Here is a 20,692-nt window from a genome sequence, read left to right as displayed (position 1 = left end):
TGCCAGATATGGGAGGTCCAGCGCAAGTTCTACCGGGAACACTCAAGTGTCACGTCATTTATTAACCACAGATCTAGCCAATCATCACTCGACATATGAGGATATAAGTCCGGTTAACACCCATTACTACGTTCACAGATACTGACGCCGGCGTTCAACTCCATCCTCTCCACCACCACCGAGTCGGTCCCTGTCCATCCATCGGGGGTAGGCTCCGCCCCTGCCTCCATCTTGAGGCAGGAACTGCAAGCATCTGCTCCCCTCCGGATTTGGACTACAGACGCCAAAGAACTTTATCATTTCATCTATTTGATACTAATTTGCTTACAACTGTTAAATAAATCTCATTCATACGTTCTCTTGCCTCCTGAGTCTTTCTGGTAGAACTAGATGTTCATGCATATAGGATGGGTTGCTATATGGCATCTTTCTAGGCCAAAAGAGATATGTCTTGTGCGCACCAGTCTGTAGAGCCACTCCCTAAGTGAAAGCAGTTAGAGCTGGAAGAATGGGAGTGAGCTGGAAGAATGGGAGTTATCTGGGCGGGTTCTCCAATTTTCATTCCTTCATTTCGTCCCTCTCCTCTAGTTAATACGGTTTTAAGTAGGGTTATGCTCCCCTGTTTAAGAGTCGCTTTCTACAGCAGAGAAAAAGAGTATTTCGTAGAGTTATACTCAGAATTCCTCTTTTGGCTTGGTGTATGGCTAAGCATATATTCCCTAGCACCTATTGTCACTGGCTGTTAGGGCAAGAGGCTGTTATACGAGTCGCAGGGGATGCGCCCTGTAAAGTGTTGACGTTTACCTCCAATATTGTCAGTAGAGTTGCTATACCTAGCTCACTATGATTGTGCACAGTTCACAGCTTAGTTGCAGCAGGCATTCCCTTAGCATTAGTGGGTATTAGTGTTCCCAAGGCGTCAACACCATGACGTAGCGGTTAGTTCGCCTCAAAAGGGAACATCTTAGGGTTAAGCATGTAACTCTAGTTCGCTGAAAATGGATTGAGACGCTCAAATTTCATTTAAGACATTTGAGGTGTGTAATAAGACTAATGCAAAATAAATAAATAAATAAAAACCTGTGTGGTGCAAATAAAAAGTCTTTAACAATAGTCACATTTAAAATAATATTCATTAATCCAAGGCTGAACATTTGTACCTTCAATCTGCTGAATGAGATGCAGGGTCCCGTTGGGGTTTGCCATGTCGAACTCTCGCGTCCAGATCCTGAGCTGGTCACTAGCATGACCGCTGTTGTAGAGGAAAAACTGCAGGCACTGGAATCCTCGCTTGGGGTAAAGAATCCTGCTCTCCAGCAGCGCCTTGTTCCCCTCCATCCCAACCGCTGTGCTCCAGTGCATGAAATAACCCTTTCCTGAAAACATGATGGTTATACAGATAGTATATGAACTGACAATTGCAAGGCCTTCCACGTTTCAAAAATGCTAACGTTGAGTGATTATGAGAGGTGTTTGTAGTCAAAGTAAAGGAGTGTTTGACTGTACTGAAAACGTTTTCTGCATGTTAGAATCTTAGAGATTTTATTATTAATGCATAAACCTGGTACCTGAAAATGTTTAATGTGAAAGTCTGCAGCAGCATAAGTTTAATAGGGAGATTTGATTGGCTTGTGTGTTTTGTAAAAATGGATAAAAAAGCATGATGTTTGACTTACAAGTACAAGCTTTCTGCTTCAGTAGTACTCAAGTGCAATTACTATTTTACAAATACGTTATTTAAATAACCTTTTTTGGTAACACTTTACTTGAAGGGGTGTGCATAAGACGATGTCATGAATATGAAGGAGGTTTTATGCATGTTTATGACAACTGTCATTTAGTGTCATTTGCTCAATTATGAATTTTTTAATGCAAATATGACATTGTTTGAGATGTCTTTGTTATGACAACTTGACATAAACCAATTCATCATAACCTGTCACTTCTGGATATTCGCCAGCGTTGCCACAACGGACCGAATGGCTTTGCTCGCATTTTAAACACAGACTGTGAACACTGGTCGAACGCAACTGTCTCCGGCATTTGGGCATGATCCAGTCGTAAGTATCAAATAACTTAATAATAAATTTGCTGAATAATAAATTTCACATGTCCATGTGTGCAAGGTCTTTGATCTGTGTTCTGCATCAGCACCTTGTTCAGAGCGGTAACATTCACAATGCTAATCACTGAATTTAACGGATGAAATATTCTGCATTTCATTAATCTTCTCGGACAAATGATTGTTTTAAAGGGATTGTTAGAAATACTGCACTGAAAGAAATACGATAACTTTGAATAAAGTTGTTATTCAATGAAAAATGGTCATATCTGTAATGATAGTTTTGAAATCAATACTGCCAAACTGGTTTGGAATGATACAAGTGTGAGTAAATACCTATCTATCCCTTTAAAGCTTTTCAATCATAAAGAATGCATTGAAGTTTTTAAATATTAAAAATCGACAAGACTTGCCATCACAACGCCCCATGTTGGTGTAGTCAGTGTCTGGTCCACCTGTAGCTTTGGAAACACGCTGCCAGCTTGCAGCATTCTCATGGCTTTGGATCATTCCACAGATATTTTCCGATTCAAAGTTACAGGAGTCCAGAAACGTGGAGGAGCTTTCTGTGAAGTAATCACATGCTGTCAGGTGAACACTTTAAACATTCATACATTTCATCATGTTCTTCTGTACGATCTTGTTGCAAACTAAGTATTTAATACACTTGACCATTGTCAACTTGTTAATGTTGAGAACATCCCTCCTGGAATCTTGGAATCAAATCAAATCTTGAAACTTGTATCAACACCCAGCCCTAAGCAAAAAGCCCATCAGGTTCATGACTGTGATGTAAACCAGAGGTTCTCAACCCTGTTCCTGGAACCCCACTTAGTGTACGTTTACACGACAACAATGTACTAAAAATGGAAACGTTTTCATTCGCGTTTTCAGACTACGATGTTGTCAAAACGATCCCCGTTCACACGGATACACGAAAACTATTAAAAATACTATATCATTCATGCCAGGCCAGTAGTTGGCGATGTCACTTTGTAAAGAAACAGTACGTGCCTATAGACTGAATGCCTTTTTTTATTTTTTTTACACATTTGCGTTTTTGTTGTTTACATGGGGACGATGATGGTATCATTTTCAAAAACTTGCATTTTTAGGCCCCATAACCCAGTTGTCGTGAAAATTAACGGCTAACACATGTAAAACATTTTCTGTTCTTGGATGAAAACGGTGTTGTGTAAACACTGCACATCTCCCTAATCAAACACACCTGATCAGGTCATCATCGGTTCATTATTAGAGACTCCAGGACCTGAAATGTGTGTCTTAGGCCCCGTTTACACGTACATGGTTATTTTGAAAAACTGACACATTTCCCTTCGTTTGTGCCCTTCGTTTACACGCAAATAGAGAATTCGCCTCTGAAACCGATTCTTTCCAAAAAACTCCGGCCAGAGTGGAGATTTTGGAAAACTTTGTTTGCACGTTTGCATGTAAACTGAGAGTTTTAGGCAGCGACGTCACAGTATGTGACTATATTCGGGATTCTGGTTGGCTAACGTGGGCTTGAGCTTCTCGTTACACTGCCACCTACAGGTTTGGCATGCTCTTGACGGCATATACACGGGTTCATGTAAACGAACACTTTTCTGAAAACTGACAGGTGTGCACGATGTTATTTTTGAAAACGGAGAGGGGTGAAATGTCCGTTTATGAAAAAAGCCGTCCACGTGTAAACGTAGCCTAAGACAAAAGAAACCTTCAACATGTGCAGTGTTGGGGAGTCCAGAAACTGGGTTGAGAACCATTGACGTAAACTAAACATCACATGTTATGAAGGAAAGAGGTTTCATCACATTTTAGATGTGATAGTGTGTAAAATGCATTACTGCAGTTGTAGAGTCTGTTGAGCTTGAGCAGGTCGCTGTCACTGAACTCCATGCGCTGGCCTATGACGTCACTGAAGGCAGGGATCTTGGTGACTATGGTGGGATCAGTGCCATTCTGGAAAGCTTTCTTGCTGTAATGCATCATGGAACCATAGTCATAAGGTACGTTCAGGGCACTGGATGTAGTGTCGTCGTATTTGTTGAAGTTATGCTCCTTGCCTGTGAAATGAAAGTGTTCTGAAAATAAATGTCCATCCCTGAGAATATCTCATTGTATCAAACGAGCGTAACAATAATCTGTTTGTTAATAATCTTCTAAATTAGAATTAAATTAGTTGTTTTTCCATACTGTAAATACATGATACAACTTATTGTTTGTGTTTTGACAAATGATGCGTTAGGGGCTGCGTTTACAGATTTATTAAACTCTTTTGGGGTCAAGCAAAACGTTAGTGGTCCCACTCATCGTCTTAATCATACTCTAGATTTAATTATATCATATGGAACCGATCCAACCGATATAGATATTATACCGCAAAGTGATGATGTTCACTGATCATTACATGGTAACTTGCATACTACGTACGGCTGAAATGTGTCATGTTGCGCCGCGTTATCGACCAGGCAGAACAATCCTTCCAACTACTATAGATAGATTCTTGAATAGCTTACCTGATCTATCTCCGCTCCTCAGTGAACCCAAACAAACAGATGAGCTAGAGGAAATGACTAGCAGTATGAGCACCATTTTCTCTAGTACATTAGAAATTGTTGCACCAATTAGATTAAAAAAGGTTAGAGAGAAAACTAAAGCACCATGGTACAACAGTGCTACCCATGTTATCAAGAGAGAAACTCGTAACTTAGAGCGCAAATGGAAACAAACAAATTTAGAGGTCTTTAGAATTGCGTGGAAAGACAGTATGTCACGTTATAAAAAGGCTCTAAAAGCAGCCAGGGCTGAGCATCTCCGCAAACTAATAGAAAATAACCAAAACAATCCAAGGTTTTTATTTAACACTGTGGCTAGATTAACAAATAAACAGACATCACCTGACCAAAATATTCCGTTACATTTTAATAGTAATGATTTCATGAATTTCTTCACTGAGAAAATAGAAAGCATCAGAAACACAATTGTAAATGTACAATCTTTGACAGCGTCAGGGAACGTTCCCAGAACATTCACTAACGTTCTTTAAAAGTTGTGTAAATGTTAGTACAAAACGTTATTAAAATAACGTTTTCGGAACGTTCATATAACGTTATTAACGTTCTCATAACATTGAGAGAAAACGTTCTTAGAACAACGTTCTCGGAACGTCTTTTTGACGTTATTTGTGATTGATGAACGTTCTCATAACGTTGAGAGAAAACGTTCTTAGAACGTCTTTTTGACGTTATTTGTGATTGATCAAAGTTCTCATAACGTTGATATAAAACGTTCTTGGAACAACGTTCTTGGAACGTCTTTTTGACGTTATTTGGGATTGATGAACGTTCTCATAACGTTGATTGAAAACGTTCTTGGAACAACGTTCTTGGAACGTCTTTTTGACGTTATTTGTGATTGATGAACGTTCTCATAACGTTGATTGAAAACGTTCTAAAACCAAAGTTCTCGGAACGTCTTTTTGACGTTATTTGTGATTGATGAACGTTCTCATAACGTTGATATAAAACGTTCTTGGAACAACGTTCTTGGAACGTCTTTTTGACGTTATTTTGTGATTGATGAACGTTCTCATAACGTTGATATAAAACGTTCTTGGAACAACGTTCTTGGAACGTCTTTTTGACGTTATTTGTGATTGATGAACGTTCTCATAACATTGATATAAAACGTTCTTGGAACAACGTTCTTGGAACGTCTTTTTGACGTTATTTTGTGATTGATGAACGTTCTCATAACGTTGATAGAAAACGTTCTAAAACCGAAGTTCTCGGAACGTCTTTTTGACGTTATTTGTGATTGATGAAATTTCTCATAACGTTGATAGAAAACGTTCTTAGAACAACGTTCTTGGAACGTCTTTTTGACGTTATTTGTGATTGATGAAAGTTCTCATAATGTTGAAATAAAACATTCTTGGAACAACGTTCTTGGAACGTCTTTTTGACGTTATTTGTGATTGATGAAAGTTCTCATAATGTTGATATAAAACGTTCTTGGAACAGCGTTCTTGGAACGTCTTTTTGACGTTATTTCGTGATTGATGAACGTTCTCATAACGTTGATAGAAAACGTTCTTAGAACAACGTTCTTGGAACGTCTTTTCGACGATATTTGTGATTGATGAAAGTTCTCATAACGTTGATATAAAACGTTCTTAGAACAACGTTCTTGGAATGTCTTTTTGACGTTATTTGTGATTGATTAAAGTTCTCATAACGTTGATAGAAAACGTTCTTAGAACAACGTTCTCGGAACGTCTTTTCGACGTTATTTGTGATTGATGAAAGTTCTCATAACGTTGATATAAAACGTTGTTAGAACAACGTTCTTGGAACGTCTTTTCGACGTTATTTGTGATTGATGAAAGTTCTCATAACGTTGATATAAAACGTTCTTGGAACAATGTTCTTGGAACGTCTTTTCGACGTTATTTGTGATTGATGAAAGTTCTCATAACGTTGATATAAAACGTTCTTAGAACAACGTTCTTGGAATGTCTTTTTGACGTTATTTGTGATTGATGAAAGTTCTCATAACGTTGATAGAAAACGTTCTTAGAACAACGTTCTCGGAACGTCTTTTCGACGTTATTTGTGATTGATGAAAGTTCTCATAACGTTGATATAAAACGTTGTTAGAACAACGTTCTTGGAACGTCTTTTCGACGTTATTTGTGATTGATGAAAGTTCTCATAACGTTGATATAAAACGTTCTTGGAACAATGTTCTTGGAACGTCTTTTCGACGTTATTTGTGATTGATGAAAGTTCTCATAACGTTGATATAAAACGTTCTTAGAACAACGTTCTTGGAATGTCTTTTTGACGTTATTTGTGATTGATGAAAGTTCTCATAACGTTGATATAAAACGTTCTTAGAACAACGTTCTTGGAACGTCTTTTCGACGTTATTTGTGATTGATGAAAGTTCTCATAACGTTGATATAAAACGTTCTTGGAACAATGTTCTTGGAACGTCTTTTTGACGTTATTTCGTGATTGATGAACGTTCTCATAACGTTGATATAAAACGTTCTTGGAACAATGTTCTTGGAACGTCTTTTTGACGTTATTTCGTGATTGATGAACGTTCTCATAACGTTAATTGAAAACGTTCTTAGAACAACGTTCTCCGAACGTCCTTATAATGTTATTAGTATTTTATGAATGTTATATTTAGGCTGTCATACAGCGTTCTGGGAACATGTTATTTGCTGAACATTCTCATAATGTTAAGTAGGCTACACTTAACAAATGTGTGCTTCTTAACATTAGTTTACAATCACTAGATTTGTATGACTATATATCCATATAAACATTTTAAACATCACAGTAGTTTATAACACCACCCCAATAAACCAGCACTTATAGCGCTATAAATAATTGTATATTAACTAGTGCAAAATGCCTCTGCAAAATAAATTTTTGTGTGTGTTTTTAGTAATTGTTGTTTTGGTGTGTTTGAGTGCTCATTGTTACAATTACACAGCAAAAGTTCGGTGACATCTTTATTTGTGTATGGTAGAAAGCAAATACTGATCCTGAAATAATTACATAAAATAAATGTGGAAAATTGAACTATACGATTGAGGGAGCAGGCTACACAGTGAACTCAGAGAAAACACTATACGCTTGAGCAAAAACAGTTTGTGTATAGGCTACAAATGATGCCTGTGAAAGAGATTGTGAACGCATTGAATATGATATGTTTTGTTGGTTAATAGCATAAGCTACTATTACACAGTAGCGATAACATTAAGCGCACCAGAGAAGTACATATAATATTCAGATGTAAACAGCATAGCTGACTTACAGATTCAGTTAACATCCACAAATGAATAAGCGTGATGAATCAGGCAGCAGGCTACACACAGTAACTCAGAGAAAACGCTACGCTTGAGCAAACAGTGTGCGAATAGGTTACTATAATTGATGGCAAAGTGCCTGTTAGGGTAGGGTTAGGGTTAGGGTTGGGTTAGGCTCATTACAATCACACAGCAAAAGTTCAGTGACATTTTTATTTGTGCATGAAAGCAAATACTGATACTGACATAATGACATACAATAAATATGGAAAATTTAACTACACGATTCAGGGAGCAGGCTACACAGTGAACTCCGAGAAAAGCTGTGAATAAAATACAATATTCAGAAGTAAACAGTGTAGCTGACTAAATGTTTAGCTGACAGAGTGTTTATGTCGGAATGTTTATTTTTAAACAATTACCTTCTTTTGCCGATATATTTAGCGATATCTTTTGCATTTCTAATCCAAACAACGTCAAACTTGACACTGCACTTACTCGTGCCCGTAGCAAGAAACCTGTCAAGTTTGAAATCCATTGGACTAACGGTTCGAGAGATATGTGGTTAACAGTATACAGACAGACAGACAGACAGACAGACAGACAGACAGACAGACAGACAGACCTTCCTGTAATTTATAGATATGCTATTCACATTATGTGAAGCTCTGTTAAATATATTGAAATACATTTTGAACATATATTATTTAAAAAATACATTGAACATAAACCTTTTAAATTGTTCCTCATGTTACATCTGTAAATTGTGTACATATTGTGTATATTTCATAAAATATATCCATGCCTTATCATGTTTAGTTTTTAATAAATGTTTAGCAATTTTATTTATACACCACGTTAACCATTTATATAAAGCTATATAATATTATAGACTATATTACATTATAGCCTATTATAACCTATTATAAATGACTTTGTAAACATTGTTTTACACTCAATGCTTCATATTCTTATTCCGTTTACAGTTTGGTGATGGCCACGAGTCTATACACTTAATGTTAACCTCACATTTCAGGATATTTTATCTGATTATCAAATAATTCCCTCCATCATTTCTTCTTTCATGTAAATGCTGCGTGACTTCTACGTATTTTAATTTGCGCGCGCACTGAACATTCGAGTTGCTTTTGAACCAGATTTGAACTGGAGTTACCATGGAAACGGGCGGGGAGCTCAACTGACGACAAGCAGCAACTCTGTCTCTCACTGTTGGTTTCGCTAATTTCAGGTAAGTTTAGTCCCCAAAATTACACAAATAGTACATAAAAATGTTTCTGACACATTCTTTTATGTAAATAACACGCTTCCGTTGAATATTTACTTTATAGAAATGGTTTAGTGTCTTCGGGAAAAGTCCGTTAGCATCTCAACTGTTATGCTGCGTTCACACCAAACGCGAATATGCGTCAAAATTCGCGCCTGCCGCGTCTGGTTATTCGCGTGACCACTTTGTGTTCATTCGCGCGTCAAGAGCGGAATTGACGCGCGTAAAAAAAAAAAGTTTGAAGCGAAATTTACGCGCGTCACGCGCGTCAAGAGGCGAAAGTCAGTTTCGAGACCCGCTGGCGGCCATCTTTTTACAAGATGTCTGATGAGCGATCATTTACCGAGAGAGTCACCGCACTGTATTTACTCTGGAGAGCAGAACAGCGGCGTAGGGATCATCGTCGCCGTATTTGGGTCCACCAGACCCTTCGGAGGCGAACCCAGTTTGGCGAATTTCACCATTTGCTCCAGGAGCTGCGGCTGGATGACGGCCGGTTTCAGCGGTACTTCCGCCTGTCCCGCGCCCAGTTTGATGACCTGCTGTCCCGCATCGGAGCGAGGATCACCCTCCAGGACACCAACTACAGGCGCTCTATACCAGCTGCGGAGCGCCTGTCCATCTGTCTTCGGTTAGTAAATGTATATGCTATTTTAAATGCAGTATTTGCTATGCTATCAATATTTTTTTTTAACTGTGGTACGGATACCACTGTTGGCGCTCTTTCTAGTGATAACGTAAGTTACTCCGTTAACTGCTATAACCTAACGTTAAGTTAGACATCAACCTAGAAATTAAAATATTATATTGGCAGACGTGATACTGTCGTGTCTCTGTAATACAGTGATCTTTCTAGTGATACTGAGTTAGCTATAACCTAGACATCAACCTAGAAATTAAAATTCTATTGGCAGACGTGATACTGTCGTGTCTCTGTATAAACACAGTGATCTTTCTAGTGATACTGAGTTAGCTATAACCTAGACATTAACCTAGAAAGTGTCATGATTCTCTGTATAAACACAGTGATCTTACTAGTGATACTGAGTTAGCTATAACCTAGACATTAACCTAGAAATTAAAATATTCAGTGTCATGTTTCTCTGTATAAACACAGTGATCTTTCTAGTGATACTGAGTTAGCTATAACCTAGACATTAACCTAGAAATTAAAATATTCAGTGTCATGATTCTCTGTATAAACACAGTGATCTTTCTAGTGATACTGAGTTAGCTATAACCTAGACATTAACCTAGAAAGTGTCATGATTCTCTGTATAAACACAGTGATCTTACTAGTGATACTGAGTTAGCTATAACCTAGACATTAACCTAGAAATTAAAATATTCAGTGTCATGATTCTCTGTATAAACACAGTGATCTTTCTAGTGATACTGAGTTAGCTATAACCTAGACATTAACCTAGAAAGTGTCATGATTCTCTGTATAAACACAGTGATCTTACTAGTGATACTGAGTTAGCTATAACCTAGACATTAACCTAGAAATTAAAATATTCAGTGTCATGTTTCTCTGTATAAACACAGTGATTATTGGCATTTTAATATACCATAAACCATTGAATAGTATACCTGTTGATTGTATAGTTGAATATGTAACTACAAGTGTACTTTTAATAATATTTATAAAAATGTTTTCTAGGTTTCTTGCCACTGGGGACTCGTTCAGGACGATAGCGTCCAGCTACAGGGTTGGTGTCTCCACAGTATGCCAGATCGTCGCCCAGGTAGTGACTGCCATCTGGGACTGCCTTGTGGAGGACTACATGGCTGTGCCCACCACCGATGACTGGAGGTCCATCGCAGAGGGATTCCAGGAGCGATGGAACTTCCCTCTGTGCGTTGGAGCGGTGGATGGGAAGCATGTGGTGATGAAGGCACCCCCAAACTCAGGATCCCAGTTCCACAACTACAAGGGAACGTTCTCCATCGTTCTGCTTGCAGTTGTGGATGCGAAGTATCGCTTCCGGGTGATCGATGTTGGGGGGTACGGCAGGACCAGTGACGGTGGGATTCTGGCGAACTCCGCCTTTGGACAGGCTCTCCAGGCTGGCACACTTCACCTGCCTCCTGACCAGCATATACCTGGTGCTGAAGACAGAGGACCCCAGCCCCATGTCTTCGTGGCTGATGAGGCGTTCCCGCTGCGGAGGAACCTCATGCGGCCCTTCCCTGGACGCAGCCTTCCTCCGGAGAGACGTGTCTTCAATTACCGTCTCTCCAGAGCCAGGCTGGTGGTGGAGAACGCCTTTGGCATCCTCTCCTCACAATGGAGGATGTACCGGCGGCTCATCGAGGTCCACCCTGAAGTTGCGGAGAAGTGTGTGAAGGCGACGTGTCTTCTCCACAATTTCATGAGGTGTTCGGAGGGGAGAGAGGCACCTGCTGTGAGGGGCGCGGGACAAGCTGGAGAGGAGCCGCTGCCAGGTCTGGGTCGGGTTGCGGCAAACAACTCCTCCAGAGAGGCAGTCCGAGTGAGGGATGCCTTCATGGCACACTTCTCGGCGGAGGGAGCGGTAGCATGGCAGCCAACAGAGTAGTGTTTGAAGTCCTCCTCATGACTTCCCCACAACGGCTCTTTTAAGAGCCACCCACAAACCTATAAAGAGCATGACTATCTTAAAAGAGTTTTACCTCCATTATTTATATATATATATATATATATATATATATATATATATACACACACACACACACATGTGTATATATATATTTTTTTTTTTATTATTAAATGCAATATGTTGATTATTGGTTTGTATGTTGTTTTGTTCTGCCTCCTCTCTGTTTTGCAGGTCATGTCTGGTCTATCTGTCTGCTCTACTCCTGCTGGCCCAGTTCCAGGCTGTCAGGTCCACCACAACATGCACATTTAATAATTTTAGACCCTGAGTCAATAACTTTTTCAACGGTTTTCCACGATAATTCCACGATAATAATTCTATAGGTCTGTGCCATTTCTTTGTTCAGGTTATTACTGTAAAATCTGTGATTTATTTTTGTTTTGCTGATAAATGGAGCCAGCCTCCCAAAGTATTTAACCTGTCCTGTGATTTCTTTGTTTTCCTCACACAACACTGTCCAGACACACTAAAGTATACACACTATTATAATTATTATTGTTCTGTTATTATAGTGTAGTAGACACACTACACTATAGTGTATAGTGACAGTATAGTGTAGTAGACACACTACACTATAATAATGTTTCATATAATTAAGATTTAGATATGGAATAAATAGCATTCAATACAAAATGAATGTGTCATATATTAAAATCAAGTTATGATGTGTTGATGATGTATATGTTGTGCATTAGAACCACACTAGGCATTGTCATATTTCAAAATAATTTATTCAGGCCAAACATAAAATAATTTGATTATAAATAAAAATATAAACTTAAAAAAAATACGTTCCTCCATTTTGAATGAATGACTCTGGGCGGGCCTGCCGCCACAACATCAAGCAGGCTCCTGATTGGTTAACGCGGCGCGAATTTGACGCAGAAGTTCAGATTTTTCAACTCGGGCGGCAGACGCGAATTCGCGTCAAACGCGTGAATGCACAAAATGCACAATTCGCGCTTAACGCGCGTATCGCGCCAAACGCGCCAAACGCTCAATTCGCGTCATTCGCGCGAACTAGACGCGCGAATGAGGCGAATTCGCGTCTACCGCGCCGCGCCAAACGCCTCATTCGCGCCGCAAGAACTCCAGACGCCCGTAAACGCGCCTTACCATTGACTTAACATTGAAATCACTCGCGCCTGACGCATATTCGCGCTTGGTGTGAACGCAGCATTAGACTTTAGCTGTAACTTAAGTTTAGGCTTTAGGCTTGTAATCTTGATTAGCGATTTTGTAAAGGTTTTGGTGGCAATTTTTCAATGTGAATGGAAGTAAACTAAATTATCTTAAAATTAATTAACTTAAAAGTATTCACTGGACGGTTATTTCGTAGTTTTCACATGACGGAATGCCCTACAGGAGGGCAAATTGGGGTTTTATAATGCCATTTATGCCTAGTATTAACATGAATGTCACGCAACCGCTTAATTCACAGGTAACGTAAGTTAACGTTAATTCCAAGTCAGTTGAATCACCGTTTTCATATTAATGTGCTCTTTTAATTTAACGTTAAGCATAACAGCGCGCGCGCGCACACACACACGTTACACACAGATGAATAACCTTACTTCAAAAAATTTATATATTCCTTGACAAGCTACTTTTTGTTTTTTTTACAAGTGAATGAACGATTTATTTGTCTAAAGGACAAGTACAAGACCAGGGTTAACGTTAATGCCAAGCCCTGGTTTATACATTTTTATAATTTTATTATAATAGCTTCAAAGAAGACCTTTCTCAATGCTGCTATTGTCATACAATGAAAGTATTATATTACTACTTCCATAGTATGGCAAATTAGTACAAATTAGAAAAGTTTAGCAGGTAAAGTTACACAGAATTTTGATGCTCATTATCTTATTTTCCCCTCAATGATGGAAGTTCATTCATTTTTTAGGTGTAGCTAATCCTTTACAATGTGTTATTGAACCTTTCCATTGTATAACATTTGTAAGCTACATTTTAATCTTGTGTGGTTTACAGTTTTTTTCCCACAGAGACTTCCAATGGGACGGGCGTCTGAACTGGCGGATGCGGAGCATCAAGCTTCTACTAGTTCTTCCCCCTCAAGGCCAAAGCATACCAAACAGACATCATCCCATTACAGGACAACCGTTGGATGCATTGACCTCTGAATTGGAGCTCTAAGGTGAGAGAAACTATCCCCGTACTATGCTCGAAGACGAAAATTTTGTCAGCGTGCCAGCATGTTGTTGTGGAATGTACTGTTGCATGAGAAAAAAAACACTCCTCACATGTGAAAACACTTTGCTTTACTGATCACTAACCAATCACATATAGGTCAAAGGTCAGATTACCTGTTTTGAACTATTGATGCCATCAATGGACAGAGACCCCACACACACAATTGTGTTCTTTACTGTATTCTAAAGAATATACTTTTGGTTTACATATGTTTATGGTTGTGTTGTATGCTACTGTATACAACAGTAATGTTTGGCCTAAAAAACATGTTATGTTTCTACATTGCATTGGTGTTTAGTGTACTTGTTCCCGCTCTCAGCAGATTACTGTCACTGTAGAACATTGTATTGAAGTGTAGATATAAGCCTATGAAAGACCAGAGTGCTTTAGATATAGAACAACAGTGTTTACATGGTATATCCAAAAATTTACTATTATGAAAGAAGTGTTTGCCATTTGATGCAAATGCTTCATTCTGTCATGTGGTTATGGCATTTTGAATGCAGTGTTACAATTTGAAGGAGATGTGAGGTATTTTGTGTGTGCAGTTTTGGGAATTGTGTGTAGAGTTTTGAAAAAGGGTGACATCGTTTTGAAAACATGTGTTTGCAGTTGGAAAAAAACTAATATAAATTTATAGTACTCAAAGCACAGTCTAAATAACTTTAGGGTTAACATTTATGGAGTAGCCACACTGTTATTATCAAATGTTTATGAAATAATAATTCACCAATTTTTAGTAACATCAGTCAATCTGTTTTTTATCCACAGACAGGGCATGAAGAGACTGGACCACAGACTGGACCACAGTGCTAGTTTGGCACACCCACACTACTTATATTTAAGGGATAGTTCACCCAAAAATGAATATTCTGTCAGTAATTACTCACCTTCATGTTGTTCCAACCCCGTAAGACTTTCGTGAAATCTGACAGCTGTCTCACTCCTCCATAGGTCACACGCATCACACACATGACCAGCGTCGGCCAATGGTGAGCCTACGTGGTGACGTGCAACACAGATATACTATGTGCAGTTATACTACGTAAACACACTTAGGCCCACGGAGAACATAATGAATAGTGGAATAAAGTCATTAGTTTTGTTTGTTTTTTTGCGCACAAAAAGTGTTCTCGTCGCTTGATAAACATATGGTTGAGCCACTGTAGTCACTTGGACTATTTTAACGATGTCTTTAAAGGTGCAGTGTGTGATTTTTAGAGGCATCTAGTGGTGAGGTTTGCGAATTGCAAACAGCCAGTCACTTACGGCCTATCCCTCCCTTCTCAAACTGGAAGGAGAAGCTACGGTGGCCGACGTAACCAGCACATTTCTCCCCACATAGCAAACCCACAACACAGCGAGGGAGAAGAACCACATGAAACTATCCAACTACAAAATTTTTCTAACAGATTAGTAGGGCTGGGCGATATGGCCAAAAAAAATGATCACGATATTTTTTTTATATCAGTCGATATCGATAATTTCACGATAAATGTCAAATCTTTATTTCTTTCAAGTTTAAAGGCAGATTTTTGCTCATAAGTGAAAGTTAGGAGCAAAAAGAAACCAGAGCGTTAATTGTGGTTTTAAACTACTGTTTATTGTCAGAACATAACGTTATCATGACAAATACTTGCCAAACAGGGGAACATTCACAAATCTGAGGTGGAACATTCAAACATTTGTCATTTTTCCTTAACAAAATAAATATCTTAGAAAAAATTATTTCTTAGTTTCGGCATGTGGTAATTTAAATTTGGTAAAATGTGATATTCTGACTGTTTGAGTTTTACTAAAATGAACAATTGGTCATTCAGTATCATGCCAGTATCAGTATTTAAATCATGATAATCACAGATAAACCCGGGCATAGCCTACAGCACCTCACTATCATGGCAACATGTAACTTTATGGTTTCTATGGTATTTGTATGAAAACCAGTAGCCTAAATGCATTATTAAATACTGTAATTATATTCCATTAGTCCTTTAATACACTGTCTACATTAATAATATAATACAATTCAATATGTATATCCCACATTTCATGGTGCAGTTAATATTACTAGGCTAACGTTACAGTAAATCCTTGGTAAATTATGGGAATGTGTCGACGGAGAAGCTTCTGACTGTATCGGTTGCGCAGTGTTTCTCCTGTTCGTCAGCGCTGTCTCATCTGCCTTTAAACTAGTTTAAATCACGGAGACATTTGTGTTCTTCGCTGAATTCAAGCGCTTCACTGGATCTCGTGAACGAGACGGATCAGAGTAAACACGTCTGCTCGAGTGAGCTCGCGCTGCCGTTTGGACTTTGAGCCGAGCGGATAAACGGTCCGTGTGGCGCGCGGTTCAAATTAGTTAAGTTCCGCTTTTGGCGCATAAACATTATCGAACATTTATCGACCTCTTGATATCGTTTTATCGAGAAAAATTATATCGCGATAATTATCGTTATCGTTTTATCGCCCAGCCCTACAGATTAGTTTAGCTGGCTAGTATGAACTGTTATGCTGTAGGCTAATGTTAGTGTTTTACAGTCAATAGTACTAATCAGCTGATTGTCTCACGAACGTAACCAGCACATTTATCCCCACTTAGAAAAGCCATAACACAGGGAGGGAGAATAACTAAGTTACATGAAACAATATACCTACATATTTTACACCACTGACAAGGGAAAAGTCCCTTCACACGGTGTCTATGGCTAGCTTCTAGGTAATGCTAACATTATGAAACAACAGTTTTCATTTGCAATGTTAAAGTTGGAATACCTTACCTATCCAGCAGAAAACAGGCAACTTCGGCGTCGCTTTGAAAGCCTTTTTCCCTCAGTGAAAGGGAAAGCTTTTCCCTTCCATCAGTGAAAAGCCACACCGATGTTGACCCGTGATTTTTAGATTTACCCTCCGTCGGCTCTTGTCCTAAACAATATGTGTTTTCTGCAGCTTCTCATTCAAGTTAGTGACGAAACGCTCTGTATGTTCGCTGTCGGCTACGGTAGAAACATGACGTCACAATATGTCGAGCTTCATAGAAGGGGGTGCCTGCGGTTATGTAGATATAAATGACTCAAAACATAACGGTTCATTAGGTAAGGTCTTTATACACCACTGAAAACATAGTTATGGATCTTATATTGCATTTCTGTCAATAGATCCTCAGAAATATTACACGTTGCACCTTTAATAACTATTCTGGGCCGGCAAGTTTCAATCCCTCAAGAAGCCTATGGAGGAGTGAGACAGCGCTCAGATTTCATCAAAAATATCTTAATTTGTGTTCCGAAGATGAAGGAAAGTCTTACGGGGTTGAAACAACATGAGGGTGAGTAATTACTGACAGAGTTTTCATTTTTGTGTGAACTATCCCTTTAAGACTTCCGTTCATCTTCAGAACACAAATTAAGATATTTTTGATGAAATATGAGAGCTGGCTCACTCCTCCATAGGCTTCTAGGCAATTTCATTCTGCCGGCCCAGAAAGTTAGTAAAGACATGTTAAAATAGTCCAAGTGACTACAGTGGCTCAACCTTAAGTTTATCAAGCAACGACAATCATTTTTGTGGGCCTCTTGAGTGAGTTAACAAAAGTGCATAGTTATGCTAACGTTCCAGCAACGTTATGCTAATGTTCCAGCAACGTTATGCTAACCTTAAGATAACGTTCCAGCAACATTATGCTAACGTTCCAGCAATGTTTTGCTAACATTAACCCCCTGGGGTCGGCAATCACGCCGGCGTGATCTGCTCGCTTTTTTTCTTATCAGTGCAAAAGAGATTCAAAATACTTTGTTGGTTTTGATCTTACATTTAAGTGTTTTACATCATTCGATCCAGTTAAGTTTCTATTTTTTTTGTGTATACTCACAATAAAAACAAAGTGTTGTGTCTTTCGCCAAATAAAGAAAAATAAACATGATGCGAGTTCTGCCTTCTCTCTGTCAGGGAAGTCCATTCTGAAACGCGTCCGAAAATGAACTGTAACTCAGCGAATACTTGTCACTCAGGAATGAGAGATATGTCTTTATGAAGCTAGAATTATCTTCTTTTAAATGAAGTAATTTATATTAAAAAACACATATTCTTAGTTTATGTAATCCGTTTGAAACCAAGGAGAGGCGCAGTTTTTAGTTCTCCCTTCATTATTTTTAATGAGCTGATGCCGCCACACCCCCCAGCGCTATTCACATGCTAATAGTTGAGGTGATCTATACGCCTCGCACACGCCCTCCGATCATTGCCATGAAAACACGCAGTTTCTCGTCAGAATCACGGATAGTTCATCGCGTTTTGAGGATGGCACGCTTCTCCGGTAAAGTCTCTCTTCAGATGATTCTGGACAGCGAGGAAGAGTTCACCTTTTCCTCAGAGAAACGGTTGCATCTCAGACGGAGAACGGCTGCATTTTCAAGAGCGAATTGATCCCACAGAGGATACAAGTTCGAGTAAGTTGTTTAGTGTTTATATAATTCTTTTCTGATTATATAGAACTCATGTGAATTTTCAGACTATATTTTGCTTAGTTTTGGTTAGCTTTTGACATCTTACAGGAAAGATTGCCTTACAATATCCCTAACATTCGTATATGGTCGTGTTTCAATGTGATATTACTCTCTAAACATATTTGTATTATATTCCAATCCGTTTTGATTAGCTTATGACACTGATTATCATGCTAAAAATACAGACTTTTGCGAATATCTGCTTAGGTGTAAATATGATTTCGTGCAAATATATTTCAGCCTCCGGTAAAATGTGATAGGCCTACTGTCTAAATACTAGACATTATATTTTTATATATAAATGTTCGGTTTTGGTTAGCCTATGACACACGCTAAAATATTGCCACAGATGATTGTGAATGCAGGTGTAAATGTTTGAAATGCTGTAAATGCGTGCGCAGATAATGGCCATCAACAGCTCGCGGTGACGCATCTATGGCCCATAAATAGATATTTCTCCGTCCTATGGCCCGTCAACAGATATATAGACTACATGCATTGTGCGTCCATACCCATTAATCGCCCATCTTTGTATAATGTATGCTAACACAGTTGTTTTTATTTTTTTAGGAATGTGTCTGCATCACGCTCTCCTTCTCCAGCACCGCAGAGGACGCAGGTGTCGTTCAGTTCTCAATCGAGAATGATGGTAAGTGCACAGACGTAATATTTTACTGATGAAATGTAATTGTGTTTACAATATACAAAATATACTCGTCATAATATACAAGTAGGGCCTACCTATTCTTGTGTGAAATTACAAAATCGGTTGTCTTTTTCTTAATCCATGGCCATAGTGATTGATAACGATAATAATACAGTTTCTTTGATTGTGTTATCAACAGATGTGACAATGAACATGTCCAAGCACCGGTCCCGAAGAGAGCCATGGCAAACAAGCAACAGGTCCAAGTCCACCCTGTCATGGAAAACCGAGACTGATGTTGACATGGTTGCACAGACTGCGTGATTCCTGCCCGGGAAACTGGACCGCAAGTGACCTCTGTTTACTCACATTCGCCCATGAGTCTGTTTGTAACAGTATACACTACCTTTCTTTCTTTTTTTTAAAGGATGTGTTAAGTTATATTGTTAGGAAAGATTTCTATTTTGAATAAATGCTTTTCTTTTTAATAATAATAATAATAACTGTTTTTCCAACATTGATAATACCTGATTATCAAATCATGATATTAGAATGATTTCTGAAGGATCATGTGACACTGAAGACTGGAGTAAGGATGCTGAAAATTCAGCTTTGATCAAAGAAATAAATTATATTTTAAAGTATATTAAAATAGAAAATCATTATTTTAAATTGTAATAATATTTCACAATATTACTGTTGTTTCTGTATTTTTTATCAAATAAATGCAGCCATCTTCCAAAAATATTAAAAATATTAAAAATGGTAATGTGTCCAAACGTTTGACTGGTACTATATGTTTATATATGTACGGTAGCACTGTGGTCTTGTGAGGCACAACATTTAGTTCCTCCACATAGAGGAATTACAATAAAAACAGATTAAAAAACAAAACCTTTGTTTGTCCTCTCATTCTCAGATTCTCCTCTCTGCCTCACAGCACCTTGATGGGGCATTAGCCATTGGGGGAGTGTCTATTGTCTCCCCTCATTCATATTCATGGCCATCAACACCCCTACGCATAAAGCAGTGCTGGCACAAAAACTGACTTGCAAAGTTTAAATCATTATATTGTTGTTTTGTGAAAGAGTGATCAGAATGATTTTCACATCATTTTGTAGTAAACATTCTAGCCTACAAGAATGGTAACTCAAAAGTCTTGTGCCAAACTATTCAGTATGAGTTATATGGGCTCATTGCAGTGACAATTTTTTTCCCCAAACTTACTAACCACGCATAATATTTTTTTTCTATAAAATGCAAACATGTAACTTCCATTTTGCTCACATATTATTGTAGCAGAGTTTGTGCTACAATACAGCATAATTATGTGTTGGCCAAAGGTATGTTGTAAGTAGCTGAAATAAGCACAAATGTCAGGGCATGTCAAAACCTCTCAAGGGCCCCAAACACCCCTCAGACCCCAGGGGGTTAAGAAACCATTCCAGCAACGTTAAGCAAACTGGACATTTCAACGTTTTTAGAACATTTCAAATCAACGTTCCCACAACGTTCTC

At 38.5% G+C, this 20,692-nt stretch overlaps 2 protein-coding genes across 2 annotated transcripts in view; one reads left to right on the top strand and one right to left on the bottom strand.

Moving 5' to 3' along the window:
- The window catches only part of mep1bb (meprin A subunit beta b), a 44,144-nt gene that overhangs the window by 11,655 nt on the left and 11,797 nt on the right, over window positions 1–20,692 (bottom strand). The window contains exons 8-10 of the mRNA XM_079612077.1: window positions 3,910–4,128; window positions 2,476–2,628; window positions 1,161–1,376 (exon numbers count right to left, since the gene is read on the bottom strand). Coding sequence (XP_079468203.1) covers window positions 1,161–1,376; window positions 2,476–2,628; window positions 3,910–4,128 — 588 coding nt within the window. The remainder of the gene's footprint in view (window positions 1–1,160; window positions 1,377–2,475; window positions 2,629–3,909; window positions 4,129–20,692) is intronic.
- LOC306998198 (uncharacterized protein) lies at window positions 9,340–12,997 on the top strand. Its single transcript, XM_079612074.1, has 2 exons — window positions 9,340–9,805; window positions 10,838–12,997. The coding sequence occupies exons 1-2, from the start codon at window positions 9,495–9,497 to the stop codon at window positions 11,733–11,735; spliced, it is 1,209 nt and encodes a 402-aa protein (XP_079468200.1). The 5' UTR covers window positions 9,340–9,494; the 3' UTR covers window positions 11,736–12,997.

Source organism: Phoxinus phoxinus, assembly GCF_949152265.1.
Source record: "Phoxinus phoxinus genome assembly, chromosome: 5".
Lineage (NCBI taxonomy): Eukaryota > Metazoa > Chordata > Actinopteri > Cypriniformes > Leuciscidae > Phoxinus > Phoxinus phoxinus.
Note: the sequence above shows the minus strand (reverse complement) of the source record. Positions and strands in the feature narration are given on the sequence as shown.

Bases quoted from the DNA above. Each gene is read 5' to 3' on its own strand.
- LOC306998198 (XM_079612074.1), top strand. From the start codon at position 9,495: ATGTCTGATGAGCGATCATTTACCGAGAGAGTCACCGCACTGTATTTA. The intron at 9,806-10,837 runs GTTAGTAAATGT...AATGTTTTCTAG, and splicing joins CGCCTGTCCATCTGTCTTCG to GTTTCTTGCCACTGGGGACT.